The following is a 19,227-nucleotide window of genomic DNA, read 5'->3' on the forward strand; positions in this document are numbered from 1 at the left end:
AACAGGTTGAGAATTGTAGTTTTATTTCTTCTTTTCAAAATGTTGGTATATGCATTTCGGTTGCCAACTCCGGGCTAATTTACGGATTATGCGGCTCCCTCCTTTCGCTGGCCAGTAAAAAAGCCTAGACCGTACGATTTGGTGGTGAAGGTGATGACGCTGCCCTTGGGAAAGTAGAAGACATCTCCGGCAACGGCCTATTGAACCATGAGTCAGCGAAGTTGTTCCAGTGCTGAAGGAAACAAAGTGGCCACACAGGGCTCCTTTGTCTTCAAGAGCAGATTTTAACTTACGTGAACAGACTGACCAGTCTCGTCGGTGATGTCGAATTCGCCCTCTACGATGATCTTGGTTTCGTGGTAAGTATAAGTGTACACAAGGGGAGTGCCCTTCTCGAGCCTGTAGAAGCCAGAGGTGATTGGCTTCTCAGTGTCGGTGCTGCTGACGATGTCGCCCAGGAACGCGTTCTCGTTGGCGATCAACGGGGGCTTGAAATCGGATTGGGCTTTGGCGAAATGCTTGAATGGCAAGGCCATTTTGAGATATGCTAGATGACTTTGTCCACGTCAGTGATGGTCATGCCTGGTTGATGAAGTTGAGAGCTTGCTGTTGCGTGAATTGGAGCTTACCAGTGCTTCTGAAGAGGGGATCCTTGGAGATAATATCTCTTGATGCAAGGGAGGCGGGGAGAAGCAGGTGGGAGAACAGAAAGAGGTGGTGAAGATAACAATACAAGAAACCCGAGGGAGGGCAGAGTCCAGTTATATTTACTGTGACTTATCTCCCTCAGCCTACCTTAAAACTTGTGATCAATGTCATCCATCAGTAAGCGTTGCCCTGCCGCCGTGCCTAAGCTTGCATGTGGCAGACTGGAACGCGATCTACGCGCGAGGTCGTGCAGGCGAGACTTGGATGAATTCCGCGTCCTCCCCATACATTTTACTGGAGAGAGGAGTATTTTAATAAGAAAGGACGGCCGTTATGACCTTCAGCTGGCCAATCTGAGCAATTGCAGTTGCTAGAGACGGAAGAATATGCCTGACAGGGAAAGGCTGAAGGGCCTTGGTTGAATGTCTGTCTGGCAAAATGGAAGGGCACCGCGAGGTGTAGTGTTGGAGAAAAGATAAGAGGCCAGCGGCTTTGTTTGGGTGGGAGTTCGCCGCGAATGTTTGATAAACGTGACTTTTGGGTTAGATGGGCTGCAGGCCTGGGGTTCGACCAGACATTGTTGGCCGTCCGAGGGTTGACAGACGGTTTGGTTTGTCCCTGTTTGTGATTACAGTCTGCACAACAGCGTCGTACCTATAGATTAATATTGTTGGAGTTGGTAAGAAGTCGAAGCAGAAATGGGGGAGTCCTGTACCCACAATTATTGTTATTACTGAAAGTGGTTGGCAAGAGCCCGTGATGCTCTGGAAGGTGTGGAAGGTGTGGAAAACGTCATCCTACACCTGAGATGCATACAGCCCACCGTACCCGCTAGTCCCTAACACTTGCCATCCCATCCTCGTGGGATTCGGCTGTTGTCTGGCGTCTCCTGTCCGGTCTTACCAAATGCCATAGCCTCATGGTATTACTCAATCATCCAACGCCTGGCTCTGCTATTCGCCAACATCTAGCAACCGACTCTTGGGGCACGGAGAATGCCATTGTTCATTCTCGCTTTGCACTAACCCCAATTGAGATATCCTATCCCTGGTGAGTCTGAGGTGTCGAGTCCAGTTCGCACACTTTGCCCCTTTCGGGCAGGTCAATCGGAGAAAGATCTCTAACCGTCACGGAAGAGATCTTATTTGCACCAGGGCGTCTGCCCCTCCTCTTGCTCAACGTGACCCGCTCCGGGAGAAGACTGCATTTAAATGCAAACAATTCCCTTGACCTGCTCCGTTGTCATGCAACAGAGCACGGAGGATCACGATAGTACCCCACACTTTCAATAGATCTGCTATTACCGTTACTTTTGCTTTGACTCTCGGGCCCAATGAAGGAACGTCCTCGTCCCACCTTCCGTAAGTGTTCCATGTGTGTTGGGGACCTTACTGCTTTCACCCTGCAACTGTGACGTCAGCTACCCAGCGCCGTGTTTCCCGCTGCTCGAGTCCTCCAGTGGCCCGCCCGATGGGGGTGGACACCGTTCAGGAGGGATCGCTTCCTGCTTACTTAGTACCTACGAGTTACTCCTACGAGTTACTACGAGCACCTGCCCTCTGCCTCGTCCTACAGAGGTGCCTCCTCCGCCTCCAGCCCGGCGCGTCTCTGGAATGCGCCTCGAGTGACACTCACCCCCAAGCCACAGCTCGTTGTACTACTTTCTTTTACCTCGTACTCCAAACAGAGTATGTCCTATGTCCTTGCGTTGCAAGATGAATGGACTGCTCTCTTAGAATTGCGTTGCTTTACTTTGCGATGCTCGGCGATGGTCTGCCTTTCACCACTCGCAAAAGAGCCTGGGATACCCACACTAGCCCAAGAAGCTGAAGGGGGGACCAAGCGTCAGGCCAGGCCAGGCCAGGCTGCACTTCCCACATCTCTGTACCTATGATCTCTCGTCCCTCCCCTCCCCGTTGACAGGTTGAGGAAGGTAAAAAATGGGCCGAGAAGGCCAAACATCCAACCACAGTCGGTCCACAGAATCGCTATTAACTGTTCCATGCTAGCATCTTACTTAGTTAGACTGCCCTCAACCCATGCCCCCCTCCTCCATTACCTCGCCCCCGAAGCAAAACTCTTAATTCAATGCCTCCCGACTCCATACCTGCCATATTCTTACTCCATTCAAATATCGCAAACACCACAAACCGGTCATCATTAACCGTCCTCCCCATCAAAAGAGCCCGTGTCTACTGCACTGTTCCCACTTCCTCTCCTCCGTCTTCCCGCCTCTAGCCACAGTACCTTCGTGCCCCCCGGAAAACCCAGATTCATAATATCTTTGCTCAATTTGCACATTCGGACCACTCCGGTGAGGGACAAGAGGAGCTCCAGAGAGGAGAAAATTTTTCCTCTGATGACACCATTGCTTTGAGATACCGTCTCTTGGCCTCTAACCCTCACGATTGTTTCCTTGTTTTGTATTCCCCGCGAACATAACACACCACTTCTCACTTCAGTTTGGACTTCCGTCCTCTTCGCCACTGTACTCCCCTCCTCAAGCTTTTGGTTGTCCCTCCCAAGACTTCAGGTTCCCACCACTTCCCAGCACAAGAAGAGAAATTCGAGGAAAAGGTCCAGAGCGACACTCGTTCTGCCGACCTTCATCCGACCTGGACCTGACCTGACCTGACCTGACCGAGCCGTGCTGTGCTGTGCTGTGGGCTCGCTAGCTGGCTGAAGGGAGCAAATACACTATTGCTCAACATCAAAATCCCTTCTCATCCCGACTTGTCTCATTTAATTTACCCCTTTCATATTTCTATTCCCCTTAGTTTATTACCAAATCAAGCAAAGCAAAGCACTACTCTACCAGCGAGACGAAGATATCCTCTCTTTCGAGATTTGTCTCCGTTTCTTGCTCGCTGCTCGCTACCGCTCTCGTGGATCTCCCTTGCGAAGATCCGCTTTCTCGGTGCTCGCGGTCAATCACTTCCCCCCATCAAATCAATCCTGTCGACCAGAGCTGTCGGCAGAAAAAGTCTGTCTGATAGATAGATATACTTGAGTGTTTTTTGTGTAAAAAACCTTGAAAGGTATCTCACCAAAGAACCAAGAAAGAATCTGCAAGCTTATCAGGTGATTTGCATCTACTGCTGACTCGAAAATCCAATCATCGGTGGCGAGACCCTTTCACAATCACCTAAATGGATTTCACTACCTAAAAACACCAAGCTTGACTCAGCCAATTCTCTTCGCCATCTGTCCTTGCAGCAGTATAGAATCAGAACCCACTTGTACTCCGTACATCTTAATCGACACCGTACACCGTACGCCCTGCTTGTGTCGTATCTGGCGAAAAGGTCCATAAGTGATCACAGTCGTCCGTCGTCATACCAGGCCATAGTCACATCACCAATCTTCCTACGCGACAAAAGAGATCCTGGCAAGTATCCCTGAGCAACTCATTAAAATCTCCCAAACCAAAAATCCGTTTCGACATCATGACTGCCGCCAACAACGAGCCCCTGCAACCTACCAACAACAACCGGAGTAATAAGACCATGGCTGGCAGTAAACCGACGATGACTTTCAAGCCCATGTCGAGATTGCCCTTGAGCGCTGAACTCGAAGAATACGCCCAGAGTATGAAATCATACTTAGCCAGCGTCGAGAATCGACCAAATGACCGCCGCCCTAGCGACAGTGAGGAATCCGAACCGGACCGTTCGCCTGAATTCTGCTGGATGGACCTTGCTGCCGTCCGACGCCGCTACTCTCACCAGAGTGTCAGCGTCGATGGTCCACGCAGGGTAAAGTCCTCGTCGTCCTCGTCCTCGTCCTCGTCCTCGTCGAACGCCAGCTCCAGCCCTCGCAACAATGCTCCTCGGCACCATCTCCCGCTTGATAATCGTCCTCAGCGTCAAACCCACCATATCTTGCAGCATCTTGATCGCCGATCGGCGTCCCCAAGCAGAAACTCGTCCTCGCCGATCAAGAAGCACCATCAATCGTCCTTGCAGCCACGAGTGCGCGTAAAGGTATCAGCCGAGAAAGACTAAACAGTGAAGGGACCGTTAGCAACAAGTCCTTTGGAAATCAACAAAGTCCATTGCACCACCAGGATTGCCATGTGACACACGAGGCCAATGCGCCAAGTCTCTCCCGGCCATACTGGAAACTGGAAAGGCAACATCCAGCAACAATGTGACTTGGAAAGAAACAACGGGCAAAAGACTCGACATACCTTCCCAATGCCAGTCCGTCATCACGCCCAGCCAATGCAACTTGCCACGCACAGTGTATTCAGGCTCCAATTGATCGTTGAGGATATCGCCGGTATGACGACGAGTAAGGGGAGGCATAGACGTTGGCATGGCCCCTCCAGCGTCACCATTACCCAAAACATCCATATCATCCATCGACCTACCACTGCTAGCTGAGTTGAATGTCATACGACGGGCTTTAGCCGGGCGCCCACCACCAGCATGAGCCTCATCAGCAAAGACTTGTCCGCGGATTTGACTATTGTCATCTGGGGAACTGTCACCCATCTCACCACCGAACCTGACGGATTGTCCTTTCCTCTTGGGTCCAGATGGGTTTCTCAAGACTGGGGGCACAAAATTACCACCAGGAACCCCTCTCGAGTTGTATCTTCTCAGAAGCCGATTAGCTTTCTCATTTTCAAAGGCATCTCTCCGACTCCACACCTCCTGAACTACATTCCAACCAGAGGTCACATTGCCAATTTTGAGTCTGCTCATCATGGCATCCCAGCGAGTCATCACCCAGTTTCTGTCGTCTGGGTTGGTAATCTCACAGCTCGCCGCAAAAAGTGGAAATATTTGCACGATGGTGGTTCGTGAGCTGAGAGGAACACTCGCCAATGTGACAAGCACCTTCTTCGCAAGCGTTGATGGTGGGTCACTTGGGATTTCAGGCACGGCTTGGTGCAGATACAGCAGCATCGCATACCGATAAGCGTCGGCGGTCTGAATGGAGTGCTGGACCTCGGATGAGGGATCTTCGGGCCTCTCAAACAAAACAGCACTCGGGACCTGCCACCGCTGGAGCTGTTCTTTGAGCTCCATTGCTTGACTCACAATGTTCAAGCTGTTTGTCTCCATTTTGCGCACGCGTTGAATGAGATTGGCCACCCGACCGATTAGGGGGAAGAGGGTGGTGGCACAGCCCATCAGCGGATCGACCTCGGCCTGTTCTCCATAGGGGGTGTTGACAGTGCCGAGAATTTCCTCGAAATTCAACTCAACACTTTCTTCAAGGCTGGTCAGACGAGCAATGACATCCATGTACACAAAGGTGTTGCAAAGGAATTTCAGCCTTGAGGCGTCTTGTGTGGTCATCTGTCCCGTCTGCATATCCCTTCGATGCTTGACAACAGCATTGTTAACCATGATCTTTGCCCCGCGCAGGTGTTGAACGCCAGTGGACACGTGAGAGTCCCAGCCTTCAGAGAATGCAAGTGCAAGGGAAGTGGCGAGCGCAGTATCCAGACGCATGTTCTGAATTTCAACGGCAAGTCGTTTGATTGACTTGGTCATGTGAGCCATGCCTAGAAGCTGAAGATTGGGGATGTCTACAGCCCCGTGAAAAGCAGTCATGGAACTGATGGCATGGTACAAAGCCTGTGATTCACGAGCAAGTGGCCAGATGAGTGTTCGCCATGGATTCTCCGTGGGCCCATCTTTGATGGACAAAATGCCGCAAGTATTTCTGTCGAAGCGTAGCATAAGCATCTCTGGTGATGAGGCATCCAGAGTTGGCTGGGCGAGCATGGTCAGGTTGCTAGATCTGGACGAGGCAGTTGACGCATCACTTGGCGTTGGGCTCCCACTGCGCAAATTCCAGGTGGGGTTGTTGGGATCGACAGAGGGGCCAGCCATAGGGATCATAGCGGAAGGGCCGTGGAAGGCCTCTGTTCGCATGATCTCTTCGTCAAAGTCTTCTCCTATATCCAGGTTGTCCAGGGCGATATCATACGCATTTGGCTGATATGGCAATGGAGACATTGGGGGTCGAACTTCGGAGGGATCAGGTGGCCGATTCAAGTCGGTGCCGGGAAGGAGAAGGTCTAGCAGTTGAGGGGAGCCAGAGCCAGAGCCAGAGCCAAACGGCCTGACACTGTTGTCTTCGGCGACTCCGGCACTCGAGAAGAGGTTAAAGGGATTGACGGTGTCATCTAAAGAGAGAGTAGGGGAATTGTCATTGGTGTCAAATGTTGGCATGAAATCTTCGTCGGGTGGAAGATGAAGCTGAGGCGAGGAACGTCTTGGACCTGTGAAGTTGGCCTTCTGATCGGGGCTTGTGGAGGAAGCGGAGCCATGTCCGGGATCCTGGAAGGCTTGAGCGGCGTTTGCGAAGGCAGAATGAAGGCTGGGCGACCACGAGTTGGATGGATGGGCATTGGAGAGACTGGTGTCTTTGAGTTGGAGGTTGGAGGTGGGACCAGCATCGACAATGTCGAGAGGCCGAGAGGAAACATTATCGGCAGAGAAAGAATTGGAGCGAATGGGCTTCTTCTTGGTAGCAGGTTTAGGATTGAAAGTTGTTTCTTCAAAAGACCTCCACTTGTAGTCTTTCTTGTAGCCTTCACAAAGGACGCTCCTCTTTTGGCATTGGACACAAGATGGCTTGGTCTCATCACATTTCAAACGCTTCTTCTTGCATGTCATGCAACCTGTAGGGACAGAAATGGTCAGTCAACAGTTATTGTGGATTCGACACCAGACCAGGTGAAGACCGATGAGGATATATCACATACCATTCCGGCTCTTGCTCTGCTTCGGTTTGGCCACAGCACCATCTTGAACTTTGGTGGCAGGCTTTGCGGCGGCAGTGGTGGGTTTTGGTTTAGGAACAGTGGGCTTTTTGGGTGGAACCGAAACGGCCGGTGTGATCTTGGGAGACTTCTTCAGGAAGACGGATGGCGAAGGAATGTGGACCTCCATACGATGATGACAAGGCCAGCGAGTATGGACGCAGTCGCCCTTCTAAAGAACGAGGGGAGCGCAGCGTGCGAGGACGAAGACGGCTGGTGATGGTGGAGGGGTAACGATTGAACTGGGCCGTCTGATCTAAGAAATAATAATAGTTGTGACTGTGGCTCTGCAGTTGTTGCCAACGCCGGTCGATGTTGGGGATATGCGATAGAAAGACAAACACCAGCGGTGTAGACACGATGGACGTTAACAAGAAGGAAGAATTGAATAGAGCAGGTACCGGAAAAGGCACACGAAGGAAACTACAAGAATTGCGTAAGAACAAGAAGGTAGGTGGCAAAATTTAGATAAAAAGGATGTGCCCGTTGGTTGCTTGAGACGGTAAATCTCAAGCAAGTCACGCAAGCAGCAGGGGGGAGATCGGAGGGGTAGGGGGAGGAGGAGGAGGAGTCGAAAAAGTCAAAGTGCAAGTGCAAGCGTGCACAAAGTGCGAATGGTGCTGCAACCTCAACCAAGGCCGACACGCCAAATTGTAAGAATCGACGGCAGTGGACTCCGAGTTTGGGGATATGAGTGACAACTGACAAGGTGACAACACAGACAGAGACAAGGCCGGGGAACGACAGGGCACAAAGGACAGAGGCCAGAAGAGGCCAGAAGGGCGGAAGAACCCTTCCAAGGGGGCCCCTCTCCCCAAGCCAGCATCCCAGAGGAAGTCCGACTCACGAGAAGAGACGCCAAAGTCGAAGGACATTCGAAGTGGGAGACTTTGCCGGAACATCCACCGGTAGGTATTTCTTGAGTATGTAACCTCGTCACGTTTTACCTTGCTTGACTGAACTACGAGGACGAGATACCTAGCGAACTCAGAAATTGTAGGGCTACTACTGCGTACTCCGTACTGTCTGCCGTATAGCAAGAGTAACTAGTAAACTAACTCCTTCTAGGGTAAATACCCAGTACCTCGTCGTGAACGGTGGTGGTAACGTGCCGTTTGTTATCTATCGCCGAAGCCATGGGCACTGGGGTGCCTGGGATAAGGGACTGGGGACCGACCAAGTGCTAACTCAACGTAGTTAGCTGGCAGCTTAGGCCTTGGAGTACTGTAACTGGAAATCGATACGCGATAGCGCCCGACGAGAAGAAAAAGAGAAGAATCTGGGGGAGTTTCTCGGATCTCAGAGCCATCCATTATCCAAGCGGCTTCAATGACACACTCGACCCAGTCCGCCACCATCTCGCCAGGGCCCCTCCCTCCCTCTCTAGCCCACTTAGCACTGCCTCTGGTCTGCTGACGCCGATAACGAGATAGCTCATCATCAAGCGAAACCAGCAACGAAGCAATCAATCCAGCCCACGGCTTCACCTCCTCAACAAGTAATGTATCCACCCGCGCCATACGAGTAACAACATCCTTGAAAATCCGATTGATCGTCAGGCACGTCACCGGCTTCATTAGCCAGATGATTTCTTGTGTGAGGAACGAACTCAGGGAGGTGAGTTAAGTATACGACAGGGTATCTGGGCACTCGTATGTACGAGTACAAGCACGAGCACGAGCACTCGTAACCCTGTGTCCGTCATACTCCACTTATGCTTATCTGCTTCCCCACTACTATCTATCGACTCCCATCCACTCAGGCCCTGTGCATTTTCATTTGGCTATCTGTGCGACATGGCTGTGGAGCCCAGTTGGGGTTTGAACGACTGCCATGCTGGAATATAATATTAAATGCTGCCTGAGACCTGGGTTTGCTTTTGCCAACATCAGAGGAACTGCGCCGCCATCGAAGTTATGCGTCGATCGTTACTGATTGAGGTGTTGCTGGCCATTTGGTCTGCAAAGTGGGTTCTTCCTCGACGACGACGGGTGCTCACCGCAATGCCTACCATTGAGACAATAACTACCAAGCCCGGCGTTGCCTGACTGCACTGCACCACATGATGCTGCCCTGGCACCCTGGCACCAGCGTCTGATCAAGAATCTTCATCTGGACCAGAACTGCCACCTTGAATTCCCACTATATCTCTGGGTCGGCCGCATAATCATCTTCCCACGTTGCAGACAGCCGTGTTATTCCCGCCTTGACTTATGCCTCATGGGCGCCTAAAAAGCTCCCGATCAAGTCGGGTCCACTTGCAAACCAAGGTAGCCAGCCTACATCCCCCATCCTGTGTACATCCTACAGGAGACCCTGGACAAGTCCAGCATTTCTGAACCTTGCGAACGTCACAGCAGAAAACGCAAACCACGATCAAAACCCCAAATTCCTTGAGAGGAAATGCGCTAGAAGACAGGGAAACGAGCTAGAAGAAATTTCCTTTTCCCAAGATCTTAACCTAACCGGGGAGCTAGTGAGGTTTCGATGGATATACTTGCAGAGAAGACGCTCAATCTTTCCCGCTCTCGTCCGACTGTGGGCCCTGCCTATGCCCCAGGAAAGCTGCTACTGAGACAAAACACTGGGATGGAAACCAAATGTTGGAGACAAGGATTGATAAGGTTGGTCCTGCAAGGATGGCTGCCTACGAGTACTGGCAAGCAGCCTCCCAGTGTTCAGAAGAGTCATGGCACCCTCACCACAGGTTCGACATCGAATTCTTGCCGCTCACCTCGCCTCGCATGCATCTTCCCGACTGCCTCCGGGGTGGCGGTGGAACATCCGGACGGAGCGGTGTTACAAACGGAACCGCCAGCCGTCAAGTATCAAGTCAATGTGTTGCGAACGTCTATCTCCCCAGAGCTTGCATGACGTTCGATCAGAAGAAAATCAAAGCAAACTCCTCCAGCAGACACCTGTCCTCTCCTTGTGGCTGTTTGCTTTGATGGCTGTTGGCTCTTGCTCAGCAGCGAATTGTTAGTCCGGCCATAGACCAAGTACCTTGGCAGGTAGGTATTGCCATCCCGGCATTGCCTGGACTCCATGGTGGCTTCCCCACGACGGCGAGAGCATCTTCTGTCAGCTCACACCGCAGAGTGATGTTCAATCTCGTTGATTCTAGTTGTTTTTCTTTTTATCACTCTATTTCAACGACCAAGGTCAGTCATTCATTCATTCATCCATCACCACATCGCTGAGGTCCACCTTTCCGACACTCCACACTTCCCTCTCGTCCTCTTGTTCGTCAGAGCTTAGACCTAACCCGCCCTGGCCACCTTCTGCTTCTCTTCTTTCACGGGCCTGCGCCCCTAGCCTCAAAGCCACTCGCTTGAAATAGTCGCTCATTGGCCGTTGTTGACCCATAGGCAGTCCTTTGCCAGGCCCAGCCATGTACTTGTCGTATACCGCCGACTCTTCATCCACCACCCCAAACAATTCCAGGAATGCTGCTTCTGCTGCCAACTTGACCGGGATCACAGCATCACGCACAGAGGAGAACACCGGTGGAACCAAGAGTGAAAGGAATTCTCGCACCAGCTCTGCATGATGGCGTGCCACGGTTCGTATCACCACCAACGCCAGCCGACGGGAGTCGATGTCTCCACCTGGGGCAACCACAGTAGAAAGAGCCTCAAACAGCGGCTGAACTGCTTCGCTATCAGATACCACCCCATCAGACAAAAGATACTTGCCTGCACCCAGCACTGAATTTTGCTGCACAAAGATATTCTTGCCTGAAATGCCCGCTACCAGCACTTGCTGTGTCTCCTCCGCGTACTCGTCAACGAGCGTGGATGCGCTTTCCAACAAAACGGAGTTGAGTCCAAGGATTGACGCACTGGTAGAGGGCTGGACAATCACTCGACTCTTGATCAGAGAGATTGTCTTCTCCTGCGGAAGTACTTTGATCATAGCCCCGAGCAAACGTGCATTAGTGACCATCATGTTGTCATCTGGTGCGTCTGGTTGGACGTCCATAAGCCCGAGAATAGACTCTCTTGATGTATCGCTCATGTTGCCACCGACCTTGCTGACTACCTCTTGCAATGCTTTCAACATTGCATTGCGCACTCCAGCATCAGGCGTTTTGGAACCTGTTACTAGCTCTGCGATAAGCGGGTCAACTCGTGGAGTTAATGTGATCAAGGTGCTTAACGCCTTGGTGGCACGTGTGCGCAGAAGATCACTAGTTGGATCTGCAATTGACTTGGTGAAAGTTCTCTGCAACTGGGGCAAAAATGGTCTGAGGAAGGTAGGGATCTTTTGGAGTAATTGATTCAGTGTCGCTAGAATGGCGCATTTGACCTCCATTGACCTCTCGCCTACCACTCGGATCAGTGGGCCAGTGATTTGTGTGACAAACGGCTTCAGAGCATCAGCGCCGCATCGGTCAATAATATCAGAGATACCCATGGCCGATTGGACTCGTTGTTCCGCAGTGCCATTCATGAGTCCTTGAAGGAAGATCTGGAGGACAGGGAGAATGCCCTTAGGAAGGGCAAATCCTGGGAGTATTGAGCCTGCTGTTCCAGCCTGCTGGAGCACCTGACGAGTTGAAGTAACGAGAGTTTCCATCTCTTCTTTGCGCAGGTGGCTCTGGAGTTGACTAAGTGCAGCCCATGCGGCCTTGACCACATCTTGATCTCGATCTCCAAATGAGATGAGAAGCACGCGAATGAGATCTTGATTGTAACGAGAATAATCCACCGAAGATGTCGCAAAAAATGTGGCAAGGTGATTTGCTGCCACTGCTCGTCTTCTGTGGTCATCGTGTTTGATCATTGTGAGCATCACGCTCATTGCAGTGTTCAGGCCGTCAAATTCATCGACTGATGACAGTACTGCGTCAAAGGCCAACTCCAATTCTTCCAGAAGCTCTTCGTCCTTGCACTTGACAATACTGTCGACAAGACTATTGAGGATTGTTGGTAGTCGCCTAGTCATGCTAGAGCTTCCAACCTTGGCCAACGAGGCGAGTGCTCTCGCATTGAACGCTGTAATGGGATTGGTCAAGAGTGTTGGGATCAAATTTGGTAGGATGACATTGGCTCTTGTTGCTTCGGTGAGCAATGTCAACAATGCAGACAATGCATGTTCCGCGTCTGACTCGCTTCGCAGAAGGTTGAGAAGATGCGGCAGAACTTGGTCAACGGCGCGCTTGCCGAACGTCTGTTGTAACGAGTCAAAAGACTCGGCGGCAGCCTCTCGCACTTCTGGATCCGAGTCAGTCAAGGCTACTCGCACAATCGCTATCAATTTCTTTTCATGCTCTTCTAACGATTCTGGCTGTGCCGCGTTGACAATTTCACGCAAGGCGATGCAGATGCCCTGTCGTTTGTCCGGATCAGTTGAAGTCTGCAAGCCTTCCTCGAGTGAAGGTAGTAGCGAAGCAAAAACACCTTCTCCCGCTTTTCGGATGACTTCTCCTAGAGCATTTGCTGCAATAACCTTATGCTCCATGTTTGAGGATGCAAGGCGAGCAATGATCATCTGACTGAGCGTTGGTACTAGCTCTCGTAAGGTTCTCGGGGTTGCAACCAATGCTTTCCACACAGCAATGGCGGCAGCGCGGACCATTCCAGACGTGTCGCAACGGCAGATATACAGAGAAGAGAGGACCTTGTTTCTACGGTCCTCACCCAGGACTTCCAGAAGTGACTGGCCAGCTTGAGCCGCAGATCCGCCTTCTTCTTCTGCCTCAGCCTGGGCGCTCACACCCGTCAGATTGAAAAGGAGATCTCCGACAAGTTCGACGGAGCTAAGACGAATACGATAGCTATCGTCTGCCAATCCTCGTTGCAATTCCGGTAGTAACAAGTCAATTGCTTTCGTGGCAAAATTTTTGACAAGTAGTCTACCTGCTCGGAGAGCAGTATCACGAATAGCTTCCATGTCATCAGCCAGACCACTGAGAATGGATGGGATGATTTGGGAAAGATAGTTGGCAAACCCATTTCCAAAGCAGGCTGGCAAGAAAATGAAGAGAGTCATGAATCCCTCTCGAACGGTGGCTCTCGGACTTGCAACATTCTGTAGAATCGTGGGCAACGTCTCTTCGAGGCGCGCAGTACCAAGACCTGCAAGCACCTCACTCAGAGCTTGCGCAGAGCCAAGACGATCTCCTGCGCCAGTATCTGTACGAAGTGAAGACATGAGGCTGGGAATGAGGTCCGGAAACGCGTCTTCGCCGAGTTTCTCGACGAGACTACCCAATGCCTTGGAGCCTGTAGCACGGGTTGCTGGGACAGGATCGACAGATGCAAGACGCAAACCAGTGACTAAGATAGGCAAATGCGTTACAATGTCCTTCTTCTCTGTAAGATGGGCTAAGCTGCCGATGATCTGAGCTGCTTTCCGCTTGGTGGCTGATCGGTCATTCAGGCCTCTTTCCAAGATTCTCACCACCAAAGCCAAGGATGGAGCATCTAGATAGTGTATAAACGAGACTTTGATAAGTCCATCTAAGGCTTCTTCTGTGTATCTTGTAGGGTCACTTAGAGCCTTCAACAGGATATCAACGAGACTTTTGACTTCCGGGTTCGTGATAACTTCTCCGAATCTCTTCAGACTGCTATTGGCTGCTGACCGTACCTCCTTATGACTATCCGTTAGCACAGAGGTAAGAGGTGGAATGATATCGGGCAGGCTGGTTGCAAGCTGCTGAGGGTCTAAGTAAGCCATGGCACCGAGAAGATCGCAAGCTCCTTTCTTGCTTCGCCATTGTGTTTCATCCAGGCCCTCGAGTAGCTGGGGAAGTACGCGATTGACGCCGAACGAACTGAGGCTCGCAAAACATGTCTTTGCAGTATCCAGGCATGCCTCACGAACTGAAGTTGTAGGGTCACCAAATAATCCGAGTAGCTGTGGCAGTACTTCGATCATATATGGTTCAAACAATCGCCCGAGGAGGAGCGACATCAGTTCGTACGCCATCAACGCTCCTTGCCGATGCTCAGCACTTTTCTTGTTTTCGGTTGCGGCCCTGAGTGCTGACATGATCCGAAGTTGGCGTAGAATCGCCACTCCTTTGCCCTTGACGATACCGGCTAGCCCATACGCTGCCCCACGACGCTCAGCATATTTTTTGGACTCGAGGAGCTGCTTCAACAATGAAGTGACATACGTCCCAGCTTCGAGACTTTGTGGTCGCACCAATGGAGGTAAACAATTTGCGACAGCGTACTGCACGGATTCTGAAGGGGTGCTGAGCGTCTCAAGGAGTTTACTAATGACATTCTGAGTTCGCTTGTCTCCATCGGGTAGATGTCGTGCAACAGATCCATAAAGAACGATGACCGCTTCGTTAACCCAATCTGCCTCCTGTGTTGCCTGGTCTGGCCCTTGCAGGACCTTCTCGAAAAGGCTCATAAAAGGCTCTACCTGTTCCCTGCCACGGTTCGCAACAGCCTCGGTCCCCGCGTTGACCATTTGTTCCCGTACTATTGTGTAACGATCAGATAGTGGGCCCTCTGAAACCAGGAAGGCCATGAAGGGCATCAGCGATGCGGTGCTCAAGACTAATGACAATTCTTTGAAGGCCAAAGCTAGTCCACTTCGCCTTTCCCATTGATCTACCAATTCACCTTTTTGTACGATTCCAAACTTGTTACGCTTTGGAACAAGCGGCTTTGCCTCAGATCGATATGAATCTTGTAACCGTGCAAGTATTTCATCGGTCTTTGATCTGACTTGGACAAGTGCCTGTGCAAGTGCCTTTGAAGCTGCGACTCTAGTAGATTGAGCGGGAGAATAGAGAAAATCTGGTATTCTGTCGATCATCTCCTCGGTGACAGTAAAGTCATGTTCTTGCCAAATCGCCAGTGCCATCTCGGCGTTTTCATCCTCCTCGTCTTGACACGCAATCCAGATGTGGACCGAGTAATCGATATCTGAGAGATCTATTTCCGAGTTTATTGCTTGAAGGACAGCTGATCGTGTGGAAGTCTCAGGCAAAGTTGTAGCAGCAAGAAGAATGTCACGTTCTTTGGGGGTCAGATTGTCGGAAATTGAGCGGCTAAAGTCGAGTAAGCAGTCTTTGACGATTCGATAATGTTGATTGTACTTTTGCATGGCCTTGATGAGGTGCTGAAGGATGTCTGCTCTTGGAAGGAATTGGTCTGCGCCAGACCCTACCTGAAACGACAAGAACTCGAGAGCAAGGAGAACTTGCGCATCTGCATCGTCGTCTCCGACATCGCCGACTCTCCCACTTTCGAGGACCGAAAAGATGAGAGGCAGAGCATATGCCGTCGTTGCCGTGTCAAAAGGCCGTTGTTCTGCAGCAAACCTAAGTCTATATAATACTCGGGTGCCTAGCTCTGCAAGAGGTTCACTCGAAAGGTGTTCCGGCACGCTGGCATTGCGCAAGGACCTTAATGTGGCTATTCCGATGAACGGGCGCATGGTACCCAGCCGATCCGAAATTTGCGTAGCGCAAGCAATATATGATGTGAACAGCTCATCGTCAACAATGAGGGACGCACCAACTTCAAGCGCATTCAAGAGGGACGTGATTGCCGGAGTCATCCACATCTTCGCGACGGTGGGAGGACCGTTGGCTAGCCCTTGAACGAATCCAGCACCTCGTCTGAGATTTCCAGATATCAATCGGATCTTTTGTCTCACCTCCTTCTCATGAGCGAGCTGGGCATCTACCTTGGCTTGCTGTTCAGCGGTCAGTTTCTTCTGAGGTGTGCCCTTTTTCTTAGATAACTGAGTACGTATTTCTTCCTCCCACTTGAGAACATCATAGTCTTTCTGATTCTTATTGTCGAGGACACCATTCGACTGCTGGCCGAGGACGTCGAATACCATAGTTCCTTCTGGGGCACGGGCGATTAATGCTTCCGTGGGACCAATCCCATTAAGCTGAGACGATTCGAGGTCTCTCGAAAACTGAGCAATTAGCGATGGTGTAAAAGAATCTGGAGAGACAAAGGCCAATGTAGCAGCGGCATTACATGCGGCAGCTTCGAATTTGTTGAGCGGTGCTAATTTATCATGTCTAAAATGCGAGAGAAGTTCTGAGAGGAAAGCCTCGTGATATGTTGCAGCCAAGTTGCCAGGGTCAACGCCTGTGGCCAGGCAAGTTGTAATCCAGTCTGCGTGAGAAATCAACTCAGGCCTCAGGAGGGCAACGGTGGCAATGGACTGCCGCTCCAGGGCATCTGTTGGCACCCGCTCATCGATGGTCGCCCATTTTTCTTTAGAAGGAGTGATGCACTTTACCGCAAGTAACAAGCGTTGGTCAGCCAGTGGTTCTGAGTAGCTCGTAGCACCAGGTACTTCTTGGGCACGCGCACGGAGGAAGTCCCATATACCTAGAACAATGCTCGTGCCGACCGCAGCAGGACTTTTTAAGTAAGCGAGCGAGAGAGATGCACTTGTCTCTCGGCGGATCTCTGAGTCCACATCTGGCGTCATCAAGAGATGCAGAAGTGCTCTTGCCCATGCCGCTTTCGCGTCACCGTTGGCCGTGCCAAGCTCCGGAGCTAGATTTATCAAGGCAAGAAGTGCCCAGTGGGTGTCTTCCGACACTGTAAGCCGGCCATATACTTTTGGGTTGACCAAAACGGATATCTTGGGAGCGACCACGAGGAGCTGTTGCCTCAATGGTTCGTAGGATTTGGATTTGAAATCATCGAGCTGTAGAATTGGCGCGTCAAGGAGCGCTGGAAGGCCGAACGCTGCCGCAACTGAGCCATTCTGGGTCGCAGGAAGAGGGTTGAGGGCAAATTCATCATGCACATCTTTCAGAGCTCGCAAACCTGCCCGGATGAAGTCTTTTGAGGAATCTTGTGATGGTGCATGGTCAAGGCTTTTTAGGACGCTAGCAATGCACAAGAGCCAGAGCTTTCGAAATATCGGTCGTTTGTCGACGCATCCTTTCAGGAGTGGTTCTGAGAGGGGCTTGTCAATGCCTGAGGCTGAGATGAGTATTGTCAAATGAGGTGCCAAGGCAAGCAATTCCTTTCTCAGTGCTCCTTCGTTCGCTTCCTTTGCCGCCGCTTGAACCAGCGCTTGAACAATAGTCGCAGATGTCGTTAGTTCCGGGGACACAGCACGCAGAGCATCAGCAAGCAAACCACGTAATTCAAAGCTCGCAGTCTTGGATGATTTCAACGTCGATGCTATCTCAGTCGCAATTTTTTGGACGGTCGAGGGATCTCCACCCCTGGCGATTAGAGTCAGCAAGGCTTTGCCGGCGCCGTCGCGCACTGTGGGATTTGTCGAGTTAAGGGCTGATAGAAGGGGTTTCAGGAGCTTTGACAAGACAAGGCCTGAGGTATCAATGCCAGGAGGGAGGCAAGAGGCCAGCTCAACGATAGGGCCTTGAAGAATTGCTTCCGGAGATCGCAAAACAGCCTTTTCGATTGCCGGGACCACGATATCAGCAAGGTCCTTGACAGTTGCATATTCCAAAAAGAAATCTTCTAGGCCATGGGACTGGTGACGGGGAACCAGGGTCTTTGAGCCTATAATAGCCTTAACATAGAACTCCAAGACCTGTCTCTTTAGAGTTTCCAGCTGCTTCTTTCTTTGAGGTATTCGTGTGCTGACGCCAGCAACAATACCCAAGTACGGGGCATAGCTGGAGCTAGGGTCTGATGCACCTGTTATTGCCTTTACAGTAAGGTCCAATCCCTGGGCCCCTACTGAGGGGGCTTTGAATGCATCGCGAAGACCCCTCCTGGCAATAACCAGGGCAGAATGGTGGACTCCACCACGGACATTCTCATCCTCACATTTATCAATCAGGCGAGCAGCCGCGAGCGAAACATCTGGAAAGGTGGCATTGAAGAACTTTTGGTTACGCGAGCTATCTTGCTGAAGAATGCACGCCCATTCAAGGAGTACAAAGGCGCTTCCAACAGCTATGACGGCCTTCTGGCTCTGCTGGACTATATATTTGGTGATTGCAGGAAAAGCTGTTGCAGCCAGAGAGGGTGCGTTCAAATAGGCTCGAAGGCATGACTGAACCGCTCGTCGAGACTTCCGGTCTGTATAACGTGGATAGGTTGCAAGAACTGTAGGTAGGAGTTTCAATGCAGCCTGGAGCTCAGGCTCATCTGTTGTCAATGGTTAGTTAACGTAGATCTCATGATGGCACGAGTCATACCAGAGCCTTGGACCGTGTGGAGCAGTTTACGCAAGGCTTCGATGCGGATGCTGGTGGAACTGCTCTGAAATCTTGTTATTTGGCTATCCAAGGTTTCGGGAGAACCTGGCTCTGCACTGTCCCCCATGGTCCATGTATGGGTCTACTCTTTGTTGATAATTCCGGGAATTGGTGTGGTATTATTGTACGACCAGTGGCCACCGATGGCCTGCGATCAAAATTCTGGGTCGTGGACTCAATTTTGGAGAAATCGCGGGGCAACACTTGATAGCGCTTGGCACTACTACCGTGGGACCTTCACGTGATATCATAGTCACGTGAAGCACTGTGAGTCCACGTGAGAATGTCTCACGTGACTTCAGCCCGCCAAAGGCATGATCAGGAGGGCAATCACCGCGATATATGAATTTGCCAGATTCAAGTACTCGAAAACGAGATGAGTACAGGGGATCTAAAGAAGGTCGTTGCTACAAGGTAAAATGGTTGGGATCAGAACGAAAATTATACAGCACCGAAATCGACATGTGACCGCCTCTGCCTTCAATATCCAACATCTAAAGGCATTTCGGGATCAGAACAAATTGAACGACATGTTGAATTTGAGCCGAGAACAAGATTTTAGGGCAATTTCCAGGGCCTGGCTTTGATCTTCGAGAGACAGGTATTGAAGAGG

At 51.1% G+C, this 19,227-nt stretch overlaps 3 protein-coding genes across 3 annotated transcripts; all 3 read right to left on the reverse strand.

Annotated features, from left to right (window-relative positions):
* Window positions 1–86: 86 nt before the first annotated feature.
* A1O9_03517 (uncharacterized protein) lies at window positions 87–536 on the reverse strand (the record flags this gene model as incomplete). Its single annotated transcript, XM_013409081.1, has 2 exons — window positions 87–197; window positions 294–536. 2 exons carry the CDS (start codon window positions 534–536, stop codon window positions 87–89), a joined length of 354 nt encoding a protein of 117 aa, XP_013264535.1.
* Window positions 537–4,648: 4,112 nt separating this feature from the next.
* On the reverse strand, window positions 4,649–7,562 carry A1O9_03518 (uncharacterized protein; the record flags this gene model as incomplete). The annotated part of the gene is made up of 3 exons (XM_013409082.1): window positions 4,649–4,764; window positions 4,838–7,291; window positions 7,376–7,562. The coding sequence occupies 3 exons, from the start codon at window positions 7,560–7,562 to the stop codon at window positions 4,649–4,651; spliced, it is 2,757 nt and encodes a 918-aa protein (XP_013264536.1).
* Window positions 7,563–10,606: 3,044 nt separating this feature from the next.
* On the reverse strand, window positions 10,607–18,681 carry A1O9_03519 (uncharacterized protein; the record flags this gene model as incomplete). Its single annotated transcript, XM_013409083.1, has 2 exons — window positions 10,607–18,504; window positions 18,555–18,681. The coding sequence occupies 2 exons, from the start codon at window positions 18,679–18,681 to the stop codon at window positions 10,607–10,609; spliced, it is 8,025 nt and encodes a 2,674-aa protein (XP_013264537.1).
* Window positions 18,682–19,227: the final 546 nt, after the last annotated feature.

Source organism: Exophiala aquamarina, assembly GCF_000709125.1.
Source record: "Exophiala aquamarina CBS 119918 chromosome Unknown aczIA-supercont1.2, whole genome shotgun sequence".
Lineage (NCBI taxonomy): Eukaryota > Fungi > Ascomycota > Eurotiomycetes > Chaetothyriales > Herpotrichiellaceae > Exophiala > Exophiala aquamarina.